At 38.8% G+C, this 12,656-nt stretch overlaps 1 protein-coding gene across 5 annotated transcripts in view; it reads left to right on the top strand.

Annotated features, from left to right (window-relative positions):
* The window catches only part of CACNB2 (calcium voltage-gated channel auxiliary subunit beta 2), a 222,020-nt gene extending 211,588 nt beyond the window's left edge, over positions 1–10,432 (top strand). For 3 of the 5 annotated variants that reach the window (XM_085227305.1, XM_085227303.1, XM_085227306.1), the window contains 4 exons: positions 566–717; positions 1,508–1,603; positions 3,715–3,900; positions 8,601–10,432. In XM_085227305.1, the coding sequence (XP_085083431.1) occupies positions 566–717; positions 1,508–1,603; positions 3,715–3,900; positions 8,601–9,083 (917 nt within the window). In that variant the 3' untranslated portion in view covers positions 9,084–10,432. The remainder of the gene's footprint in view (positions 1–565; positions 718–1,507; positions 1,604–3,714; positions 3,901–8,600) is intronic. The other 2 variants (XM_085227307.1, XM_085227304.1) reach the window with 1 other exon arrangement.
* The last annotated feature ends 2,224 nt before the right edge of the window (positions 10,433–12,656 follow it).

The following is a 12,656-nucleotide window of genomic DNA, read 5'->3' as shown; positions in this document are numbered from 1 at the left end:
TCCAGGATGATTTTGCTTTTTCATCATTCATTTCTGTTTCCTTTGGGAATTAAGACCAATTATTTAATATGTCACCATGCTATATGAAGGAAATCCTGTTTTGTGATGCTTTGGTGAGATGAAATAAATGGAAAAATAGAACTTTCAGCTGGTATAGACACCTCAGTACATCTTAATGCCTATCCTAGGTTGTCCAGTTTGAGCAAGTTGATTGCCATATGGAATTAATGCCCAAGATGAAATTATTTACATGGAACGATGGCATAGGGATAGGTAGATGATGCAGCAGGTTTTTCTCTTATGTACATGGGATAGGGTCGTATGAGAAAGTGAGAGCAGTGGAGACAGAGAGGGTCAGGGAGTCCCCTTGCAGGGAAAGTGAGCTGGGGCTCTCACTAATGCCACCTTCATTTCCCAGCAGCAGACATGAGCAGTTAGTGGCTGCTCCCACCTGCATCATCCTTTGGTGGAGCAACACATCAGCATACTTCGGGTTTTTTTTACATAGCTCACAGTTATTTGCCTTTAATCATTTTCCTGATTATAATTTTCTCCTTACCTGCAGCTGAAGTTCAGAGTGAAATTGAACGGATTTTTGAATTAGCAAGGACACTGCAGTTGGTAGTGCTCGATGCTGACACCATAAATCACCCAGCACAGCTGAGCAAAACCTCTCTGGCACCCATTATAGTATACGTAAAGATTTCTTCTCCTAAGGTAAATATTTTACTGATATTTGTGTTATGTAGGCATTTTTCTTTTTATTTTGCTTTGTTAAATGCAGATGATCATGTGTCCTTATTAAAGTTATATACTGTTAATATTCTAATTAGGATAGTGAAATATTACTATACGTTAGCTGTCAGGTTACCAAAACACTTTTGGGAAAAGACGCTGTAGCTCCAATGATTTTTAAAATTGGGATTGTGCTGTGTGTATATGCATGTTCTTTAGTATCAATCTTGTAAGTGATGCTAACGATTTATTCAATCAATAGAGAAAAGAAGGAAAGATTTTAAAGTAATCAGAGTATCAGAGTGATGTAGTGAACTGTAAGACCTCCTGGTTATGTACTTTCATGCTCTGAAAAACCTGGCTTGTGAAGGGGCACTTGAAAGACAAGATTGAAAAATGATAATATTACTAAGGAGAGCAATTAAATAGTTTTGATTTAGAAACAAATACAGAAGCGGCAGAGGAAAATAGGAAGGGAAATTTTTAGTGTTCGTAACAGCACATAGATGTTGGGGAGTAAGTGAAAATTAGCTTGTTCTAGATGTAAGCAGCAAGGGACGTGCTCCTGAAGCCAGAAATGAAGAAAATCATCTGCTCAAGTAGATTTTAAGTGACTGAAGATGTACATTATGTCCATAAGTGGCTTAGAGGTCACTTACTGAGAAAAGTCTTCTCAAAGTGAATGGGAGAGAGGTCAAATTTATTGTTGGTTTGTTTGTTTGTTTGTTTCTCCGCTACCAACATACTTTTATAAATGTCTTATTTTCCACAGGTTTTACAGAGGTTAATAAAATCTCGAGGGAAATCTCAGGCCAAACACCTTAATGTTCAGATGGTGGCTGCTGATAAATTGGCACAGTGTCCTCCTGTGAGTTGATGTTGATTTGTGTCTTGCTCGGCCAAGAAGAGCTGATTCTTGTTTAAAGATGCCTTTCCTGTCAACCAAGTTAGTTATGTAATTGCTAGGACTGTTTGCTCCCTTCTGGCCATATTTCACTGCTTTTTTTGCAGAATGCCTCTTGAGGTCTCTGGGCTCTTCACAAGCATACAGAGGAAAAACACTCCTTGTCACAAACATTTTTTAGGATATGTGCTGAATACATGCACTGCTTGAACAAACTGAGTGTTTGTTTTACTTTACTGAGTTATTGATCTAAAAATGAACTCTTAATGACAGTGCAGTTTAAGGTAAGGCAGGTGACTTGAATAGTTTTCCTTCAGCATGTCACCACAATCCATCACTGCTGACATTCTTGGTCACAGTTTTGGCAAAGACCTGTGGGATGCACATAGCTGAGAACTCTGTGGTTCTTCTATTGACATGCATGTAGGCTGTTTGTAAGATGTGGCGAGCAGTATTACCAGCAAACTCAGCTGCCAAGAGTGTGATCAGAACCCAAAAGACAAACATTCAGTTCAATTACAGATGTAGAAATTTGCCATAGTTAAGAAGCCAAGTGAGGGAAACATTTTCATTATTGAAGATCAAGCATCTCAACTACAATACTAGTTTCTCAGGAAGTCAATCAGCAAGTTTGCTGATGATATGAAGTTGGGAGGATTGACTGATAAACCTGAAGGCTGTGCTGCCATGCAGCAAGACCTGGGCAGGCTGGAGAGCAGGGCAGTAAGAAACCAGATGAGGTTCAACAAAAGCAAGTGTAGGGTTTTGCATCTAGGGAGGAATAATTGCATGCACCAATACAGGCTGGGGATTGAGCTGCTGGAGAGGAGCTCTGCAGAGAGGGACCTGGGCGTCCTGGTGGACGACAGGTTGGCCATGAGCCAGCAGTTTGCCCTCGTGGCCAAAAAGGCCAATGGCATTCTGGGGTGCATTAAGAAGAGCGTGTCCAGCAGGTCGAGGGAGGTGATCCTCCCCCTCTACTCTGTCCTGGTAAGGCCTCATCTGGAGTACTGTGTCCAGTTCTGGGCTCCCCAGTACAAAAAAGACAGGGATCTCTTGGAAAGAGTCCAGCGGAGGGCCACAAAGATGGTGAAGGGCCTGGAGCATCTCCCCTGTGAAGAAAGGCTAAGTGAACTGGGTCTGTTTAGCCTTGAGAAAAGAAGACTGAGAGGGGACCTGATCCAGGTCTATAAATATCTAAGGTGTGGGGGGCAGAGTGGTGAGGCCAGACTGTTTTCAGCAGTGTGTGGAGACAGGACAAGGGGAAACAGCCAGAAACTGCAGCATAGGAAGTTCCGCACAAATGTGTGCAAGAACTTTACAGTGAGGGTGATGGAGCACTGGAACAGGCTGCTCTAGGAGATTATGGAGTCTCCTCTGGAGATATTCAAGACCCACCTGGACACCTACTTGTGCAACCTGGTGTAGGGAGCCTGCTTTGGCAGGGGGGTTGGACTCGATGTTCTCTGGAGATCCCTTCCCACTCCTACATTCTGTGATTCTGTGATTCAGGAACAATGCTAGAAACCTGCATAGGCTTTCAGAGTTGCCTTCAGGAGGACGTCTAACTCCCTGACCAGAGAAGAAATTCTCCCCCTGCCTGTGATTAATCTTTTGCCTAGTATTTATATTAACTTGGAAATTTTGTGTTCTTTATTACTCTTGCTATTTACTCATTTGTCTTTGTTTTAATTTTGACTGAGTTGTTCTACGGATGTTGGACTCTTTTTCTAACAGCTCACTTTTGTTTCAGTAGCTTAGAGACTTTAATATTTAACCTTTCTTTCTGAATGTTTGAGTTCTAAAATTTCTTCAAGCTGCTTATTCTCACCTTCATTGACTGCTGGTGCATTACTAAGTGGAATTCATGAGGGCTTGACTTGGCAAATGTAACATCAGCACTAGCTATAAGTTTTTCCTTTGCATTACTTGCAAGGAAAAAAAAAGGTGAAATATCTTAGTATAGTTATTATAAATGTGGTTCATTTTTTATGAGTGCAAAGAGTAGTCATCAATTTCACTAGCTGAGCTCCCTTGAGCTGGTGTTATCCTCACTAAAACTTTTCTTTTATCAGGAAATGTTCGATGTAATTCTTGATGAGAACCAGCTGGAAGATGCTTGTGAGCACCTTGCTGATTATCTGGAAGCCTACTGGAAGGCCACACATCCGCCTAGCAGCAATCCTCCTAACCAGCTTCTCACTAGGACACTTGCGACAGCCACTCTTCCTATAAGCCCAGGTCCAAATATTAACTTACAGGTACAGTTTTTATACCATATCTTTTTTTTTTCCTTTTTTTTTTTTTTATATATTTTCTTTTCCTTCTGAAGTGCAGTGGTGGTCTGATACTACAGTATGCTAAATACATTTTACAGTTGGTGATAAAGCAAGTGCTTTTCCAGTAGACAGTTGCCCATTTCTAGTATGAAAGCTAAATACAGGTATGTTATTCTTACTGCTGTTGTATTTGCAGTAGCATGTGTTTGCATACTGACTAGTGGGCAAATCTTGATTCCTGAGGCTAAGCAAGCTTGATTGAAAACATATAGAGATGCATAGTAGAATAAGATTTCATTGTGTCTGGGATACCACTGTGTCTGGAACATGAGTACCAGCCACAAGCATTTTTATAGCCAGCTCTATTGTAATCCAACCAGAGGAATAAAACTGAGCTAGTACTATGCACATTGCTGCCTCTGATAACTCTCTGACTGAAAGGCACGCTTGCACTTGCAAGCAAATCCCACTCCCAGAGTCCCTGCATGAAAAACTGGGTTATGCACAGAGCAGAACCACAAAGGATGGAGGGAACCTGTGCACATCTTCCCACAGCGTGTCAGGATGTGGAGGTTGAAAGTGGCTAACCGCGCTAGTCAAGTCTCAAGGTCAAGGTGGCCCTTCAAGTGTTTCCTTTGCTCTTTTTTTGTTGCTTTTATTGTGAAAAGTGCACATTTCCTTCAAGCCAAACTCTTACATAAAGGCAGAGTCCCACTGCGTGTTGTGCAGACAGACTTGAGAGGCAGCTTGCCTTGAACTGCCAGGGTGCTACCTGGCAAGCTGGGAAGATGGGGTTTTGCTCTCACCTGCACACTGACCTGCCTTTGTCTTTGGACATATTGTGTCTTCTCTTTTCCCTTTCAGTTTTTGCTTTACCTAACTGTATCAAGGTTGTCTATATAGAGAGATCCTCTCCTTTGTATATATGTTGCATGGCATGAAATGAGGACTTTAAAGATGCTGCTTCATTACAGTTAATCAGTGACAGCTCGAGGTCAAAAAGATTACAGTGAGGGTAAAAATGGGTCTATCCCAGCTCCAGTAATGGCTTATTATATCTGAATTTACACCTAGCTGATGTGTACGCACCAAAATAGTGTGCATATATTAGTCACTTTGATGAAAAAAAAACTTACCAAAATTAAAGAAAAAAATGTCTCTGCACTCTAATTGAAATGCTGATAATATTTTTTTAAATTCTGTTTTGTTTTTATGATTTTGCAAAACAGTTGTTTTGGTTTGGTTTGTTTTTTTTTGTCTTGAAGTATTTATTTCCTGTTAGAATTATTATAATTATTATTAGAATTTATTTCCCACAGAATTATCAGATTCTCTCTTTAATGAGAAAAATCGCTTCATCTACCCTGAAGGGTATTTCCCCCTCCAGCTTTCAAAAGCAGTTGCAGGAAAAGAGACTTTAAGTTGTAGCTCATTTTTGCCTTTTTTTTTCTGTCCTCAGAGCTGAAAACGCCCTGAAAAAAATTGTGAGCTGGAAGCATTTCTGAGTATGAAATTCAGTATTGTCGTGTCCAGACTTGTTAGATAAACTTGATTTGCTTTGTAAACATGTTAATTATTTTTATTCAAGTTTTTTTTTTTTTAATTATGTTTTTAACATTTGTTGGGTGTGGATTCATAACTCACTCGTTTTATTAACCACGTAGTTCTGGAGGAACTAAACACATTTCTGACCGTTCTGTTAGCTGTATCTCCTTTCAAATTAACAATTTTTTACTTTAAGGACTAAAATTGAGAATGTATTTACGGTTTTGCTGTTTGTTTGTTGGTCTGTTAATCCAAATGTGCAGAGCAGAGGAGTTTCTTTATGGAATGTAGAACTTCTATATTCCTTTTGTTTCAGTTTCCTGATACACTTTCAGCTGACACCTCAAACCTGAGTCTGCCAAGGTTTTGGAATGGAGTGGGTTTTCTAATCATGATAGCTGAACCCGTTCTCTTGGTCACGTTGAGATCTAATATTGGAAGAATTTTATGTCTTGTGTTGTCTTTGTGGACTGTTCTAAAGAGAAAGCATTTGACCTGGCAGGGTCACATCTGCACAGCAAAGCATTTGACTCATTCTCCTCTGGGTCCAATGTGGCACCCCTCTGCCATGAGATCTAGTTGGTTTTTGAGTTTTGTTTGTCCCAAGTGTGTATTGCAATGACAGATTTGTGTTGCCAGCTGTTACTTTTACAGCACAGTGTTGACTGTGTGCATTGCATGGCACAAGGTGCTTGAAGGTGTCAGGTCTCCTGGGGGTTGTTTGAGGTGAAGGTGGGGGAAGTTCATACCCTTCCTGCCTGTCTGGTGGAGAGCTTGGAAGAAAATTGTCCTGACAACCTTTCTGAGATTTCCACCCGTAGGAGGTGGCTGGCAAATTCCAAAAAGGAGACTGAGAGCAAACATATGGTGTAGGTGATTAAGAAACCTTTGGGAGGAAACAGAGAGTGAGTCCAATTGAGTGACACAGACTCTCCTCTGTCCTCCTTCAACTCTGCTTAGACTTCTTTTCAAGAACCCCTAATCTTTGAAATTACAACCCGTTTGGGGTGAAAATCTTATGAGATTGGGCCATGAAACTTCTGCAGAATTTAATTTATATCAGAGCTCTAATTTGGCCATAAACCACAAAGCCAGATCATAGTCCAGACTGAAACATTACCTGCTCAGTGTCTGTAGTATTTAGGGAAATTAACTGTCAGTGAATTTGCCCATAAATCCTAATAGCCTCAGCAGTAGTCTGCAGATGCAGGGTAATAATGGTACTGGCTTTAAATGTATTGACTGTGCTCCTCCACACATGCTCATCATAGCAGAAAAGATACATCTGAGCTTATAAACCAGTATTTTGTTCAAAGCAGATTCAGATCTTTTTATTCTCAAACCACAGCAACAATATTTTTTTTTAGTAAAAAAGAGTGTATAGGAGGAATGTATTCAGCATTTGACCATATGAGAATTAAAGGGTTTTCATGTGTGTATCCAATTTATGTATCTTAAAAACAGTCACAGTTGCAAACTAATAAAAAGATGTTTGTGCATCTGAAGCAGGCATTGCTTTATTCTTTAGCTTTTCATTTGATTCTATTTATAGTTCACTTTCATAGAAGTTCACCTAGAACACATCTAATAATGTTTACAATTACTGCATTCTTTTTTCAGCAAATTACAATCATCTTGGTAACCATAAAAACAAGAATAATAAAAAAAAGAAATTCTACCACCATTTATGATGCTTTGTTCTCATGGAGCAACTCATCTAATTGCTGAGAAGTTTATAATACAAAATGTTGTCTTACATACAAAGATATATCAAAATTGTTAAATTGCTGATTTAAAATTTTGGTAAATTCCTAATAAAATGCAGTTCTGTTCCTGCCCAGTTTCCTGTAATTTTACTTGTAGGATTGCTAGGAAACACACCTGCTGGGATGTCTGTCTGAAGGACAAAACTTCTTCCTTTTCCCAGCTCACAACATACAAAAACGGAAAGAAGTATGTCTGTGAGCTACCCTGGAGGCAGTCTTTGTTTTCTGATGGCTCTGAACATGAGTGCAAATTTTAGGCTAACTTTGGTAACTTCAGTACAGTTTCATGAACAAATGATTGTATAACTGTTAAAACTTACTTTTAGTTTTGTGCCAGAAGCAGTGTTTCTATCTTGAAGTTCTTAAGCAAATGTGAGAAAGATCATTCAAATTCCCTATAAGCTGTTTCTTAAGATTTTGCAGTTAAGCTTGATGAACCTTCGGCTGTGGTTTGGGAATAAAAGCAGGTTAATTGAATGAAACCCCAAACAAACTGAGTTAAATAATGCCAATTATTCATTTTGCAGTGATTTCAAAGCATTATGCTGATGAAGAGTAGGTTTGATATTACCGGGTAATTTTTTTTTTTAGTTTTTTAATAGTAGTGGTGTATTAGGAAATTCTTTAGGTGATAATATCACTGTCCTTCTACATTCCTTGGCAATGGTCTGTTTTCCTGATCTCTTAAAATTATGAGGTCAACATTTAATTTTTTGTCCCCGTGACGAAACTAACTGATTGCTGAGAAAAGCAGGAGGTCAGTGATACTATTAGTATCATAATACAAACTTCATTATTAATAAAAGATCCAATTGCGTTTTTATCTTAAAAAAAAAAAAAAAAAAAAGAAGAAAAGAAAAAGTAGCTACTATAATTGAGCCAAGATTTTGTTCCTTGATTCTCTTCTGGAGTCTCCTCAGCCCTCTAAAGTCACTTTTCCATAGTGTCTGTTCCAACCAGGCATCTTTATATTCTGAGCTGAACATGTGCCTTCTCCTGGAGTGATGTGTCCTCTTTAATTTTTCTGCAGTTTGTCCTGCTTCTGCATGCTCCTTCTTTGTCTGGAGTATGGTAGGCAATTACTGCTGACAAACTCAGAAGCATCTCGCACGAGAACAGAAAGTCTCACAGAATAATAACCTGAGTACCACTCTCCTTTTGAGTTAGAGTGGAAATAATAGTTTGTATTATAATACTGAATTTTCAGTAAAAGTTGCATTCAAGTGTTATTTTTTCCTAGTATAGGTCCGAAGTGGAGTGTTGTGTACTTAAATCTTTTTGGTTTCATGATGCTTTCTAGATTAATTTTGTATTGGTGAAAGTTTTAAAATGCGTACCTCGTGTATGTGAACTCACTGGTGGTTGTGACAGCAGGGATCTCAAGGAGACCAGAGGAATGACCACTCAGTCCCTGAACGCAGCAATTCACAAATTGAAGAGGAAGCACGGGTTGAACCCATCAAGAAATCCCACCATCGCTCTTCAACCCAACACCATAACCATCGCAGTGGTGTTAGAGGCCTTCCTCGGCAAGAAACTTTTGACTCAGAAACACAAGACAGCAGAGATTCAGCTTACGTAGAGCCAAAGGAGGACTACTCACATGAGCATGGTGACCACTATGATTCTCACAGGGATCACAATCATAGAGACGAGTCCCATGGTGATCACAGACATAGAGAATCGAGGCATCGCTCAAAGGAGAGGGACCGGGAGCAGGACCACAATGAATGCAACAAACAGCGAAGTCGTCATAAATCGAGGGACCAATATTGTGACAAGGATGGGGAAGTGATATCTAAAAAACGTAACGACACAGGAGAGTGGAACAGGGATGTTTACATCCGTCAGTAACTTTTGCCTCTGGCACTCTTGTGTTTCTTGGAAGTCTTGTAACAGTGCCCCTTGAAAATATCTTTGGATTGTTCATTGCAGAACATATGGTATCCTTCTGTATGCTGATTTGTATTGCTGTTGCTTACATAGCAATAGCATGAAATAGAATATTCATATACTTATTTTTTTGGTTAGCACTATATGAATTAGCGTGGTACAGCTGCAGAGTTCCTGATGTTGTACTATGCCATTTTTCAAGCTTTTCTTTGGTAGCTGCCACTTGAACAATATCTGTTGCCATCAAGGTGTTGTTAGTGTTTTTTTTTTTTCCAAAGGTACATTTGATGTTTAATAACTTCCCATGTATTCAGCAAGCCAGAATCTGCACATACAAAAATCTAAAAATTTTTGTCTGCTCTGATTTTTAATTTGTTATGCACTTGATTTGCATATTGGTTTAAGAGCCACTATCTGTTGCTTGTACCTCTGGTGGACTCCATTTGGGAACGGAATTCAGTCTTGCCTTACACACAGGGGATCATGAGGTCAAAATCTATTTTCTATGTACTGGTACTGTGTACTGTATATACAGTTTATAAATGTTATTTCTGCAGACACCTTCTTACTATATAAGTTTGATCACACTGTTTTAGAGTCCTAATGCCAAGTCAGCAGATTTGCTTTTGAATTACTGGCGACTGGAACTAGCCTCATTTAGGAAATCTGTAACAGTGTTCAATCCAAACAATTTTTCTTTGTAGCAGAAAGCTTATACTAAATGTAAATATGAAGGGCTGCTTGAGATAGAGGATCTAGATAACTCTTACACCTTATCCTGTCCTTGCAAACCCAATTTTGCATTTTGAATTTACAGTAAAGATAACTAGCTTACCACTATAAAATGTTCCTATTTACACAGGTTACAAAATTGCAATGGACACAACCTAATTTTTGTTCTGTTGTCAGAATAATAGAGCACACGTGACAGAGGTATGTATGTGAGTGAGTGGGTAGTGGATGGGCAGCCGTGTGCATGGGCACATTAAGCAGCAAAGTGTGAGAATCTATCGAAGAAAACAAAGGTTACTCAAAAGCCCAACGAGTTTGTTTCTTCATTCTGTTATTAATTTAAAAATCCAAATTGCAGTCAGGGAATATGAGGGAGTTTACTGACCCTGGTAATTGAGAAAGCATAAATCTGCTGGCTCTTGTTGAGACATCAAGAGAGTAAAACCAGGCAAATGTTACTGTGAGTGTTTCACTGGAACTGTAAAATCTTTGTGTTTTAGAGTATTTGTTTAGTAAGAAAAGTTTACACAGCTTGTGGAGAATTATTTTGTTGGAAAATAAATTTTTGTAGCTTCTTCGCTTTTTCTACACTTGCCAATTCCTCTGCATTCCCACTTTGCAGACAGCTCACTGCTTTTCCTTCACTTAAATTGTGCTGACAGTGGGAGATTAGAAAAATGTGACAAAATATTCTGTTGCAAGCTTACTATAGAAAATGCATTGAAAGCAAAAGGAGTGAAAACAGTTTGTTTTGCATTGATCACCTGTGACACTGGTAAGTGAGGGGAAATTCACAGTTCTTTTTGGCTACAGGTTCCATACACTTGCCTACTGTATAGGCTGTTCTGCACCACAGAGTCTTTGTAGTAATCGTATGAATGGAATACTTCTTAGATTTCACTGTAAATAGCACATTATATAAAAACTGTAGTGGGATAGTAATTCATTTAGCTGGAATTTCTTTTTATTTATTACTTTAATTCTGGGCAGTATCAGCATTGCCTGATTCTGACTATCATTTTAGTGAAATGGAGGTGCATGCTTTCTCCAACCTAATCCAACATCCAAACAGTTCAGTTTGTCTCCCTCATACATACGTTGCTCTCCCTTATGCTTAATATGCATTTTTTTACAACTCAAGAGGGTGAAATTCTGCTGTCAGATATCTGGACATTCCTGCTAGTGCTGCTGACTGTTGCAGTTTTTCAAGGGTAATCTTGGCTCAGGGCATGAACTGTGGGGAACTCAATGAAAAGAGTATTTTTTTATAAACAAAACTCTCAGCATTTCTTTAAACACCACTAAATGACTTTGTAGGCAAAGAAAGGATAGGTAAGTAGACCTCTTGTATTACTAAATGGATAGATAAGACCATCTAAAAAGTGGCTTTTGATACAAGGGGTTTCTCAGGGTATCAGTGGAGAAAAACAGTAGTGACAGAAATTGTTGTTTGAGTCATATCAGATTACATTTAAACGCAAAAAGTTGTATTGTCTAGTTCTATGTAGCCTGGCTTTAGGTATTTTATCAGCTTCGGTAAATGCTGTTGCTCCCTGTAACTGTTACATGACAGCCATGGCCTCCAAGAAGTGATGCAGTGATTCTGCTACAGTACCTTAAATAGTTTAGTTATTTTCTTTTTTGAATTTGCTACAGGAGGTGTTAATTTTCCACCTTGCTAAAGTTATTTTTAAGAACTGTTTGGCAGAATTTCAAAACACTGAGTGTATGAAAACCATGGATTTTGGTAACCACGTACAGACAAGTAAAGAGAAAAATAAAGCGCACAGTTCAAGCCCCAGTATTTAAGTGTGGTCTGGATATTGATTGGTAGGATATAAATATCTTACAAAGAAAGCCATGTCTCCATCCAGCTAAAGAGAGTTAGGTTTTGTATAGTTCAACTAACAGTGTATAGGCAACATACTAACACATTTCTTAGGCAGACACTCTGTAGGTTTTATTTATTCTTGCTAAGGTTTTTTTTTCTTCAGTTATTAAGAGTGACAGATCAGTTGTAATGTGAGCTTGTACTACAGATTTTGCACAATACCACTTGCCTGCTGAGCACTACTTTGAAAAGCACTTTAACAGAATTATTTCAACAAGTAGCTTTAAAGATACTCCAACTGGAGGACATATCAAAGGTTATTGTGATGAAATGCATTTGCAAAGTTTGCAGATAGAAAGTTTAGTATTGGTTGCATTAGGATACTAATGAGTTCATATTTCTGTGTCTGGTTTCAGGAGCTTTGAATCTGAGGAATGCTAGAGGTCCCAGTGAGCTCCAGTCTTCTTGTGTTTGTGTGGTCCAAAACAACCTGTAGCATTTCTGTTCAAATGGACTGAAAAGATAAAACTAATGAATGAGAAGGAAAGGTAGGAAGATAAAACAGTTGAGCTGTACATAGAGAATCTTATCAACCCTAGCTCTGTATTTTTCCAAAGGATTTCAGTATATGGAAGGGATGGGAACATTTGCATGTATATATGTCTGGTGTTAACCGTTTTTTGTGTATCTTCTCAAATGAATAGAGAGGCTCACGTCTATCAGTTGTTTGGTGTCACAGACGTTGCGGAAGAAAGAATTCTTGAAGAGGAGATGGGAGTGGCAGTCTCCAGGCCTCTTAAGGGACAGGACAGTGGGGATGGATAAGCAGAAAGATTTATACAGAGAGGTTACGAGTTGGAAGAAACTGTTCTGAAATAGAGTCATAAAGTTTATCTACCACCTAGAAAGATTAATTTATAGATGCCAAGAAACCTTGTCTAGAATACTACTAAATTCACATAGTGTTTGGC

Source organism: Meleagris gallopavo, chromosome 6, assembly GCF_905368555.1.
Source record: "Meleagris gallopavo chromosome 6, MGAL_WU_HG_1.1, whole genome shotgun sequence".
Taxonomy (NCBI): Eukaryota; Metazoa; Chordata; class Aves; order Galliformes; family Phasianidae; genus Meleagris; species Meleagris gallopavo.
Note: the sequence above shows the minus strand (reverse complement) of the source record. Positions and strands in the feature narration are given on the sequence as shown.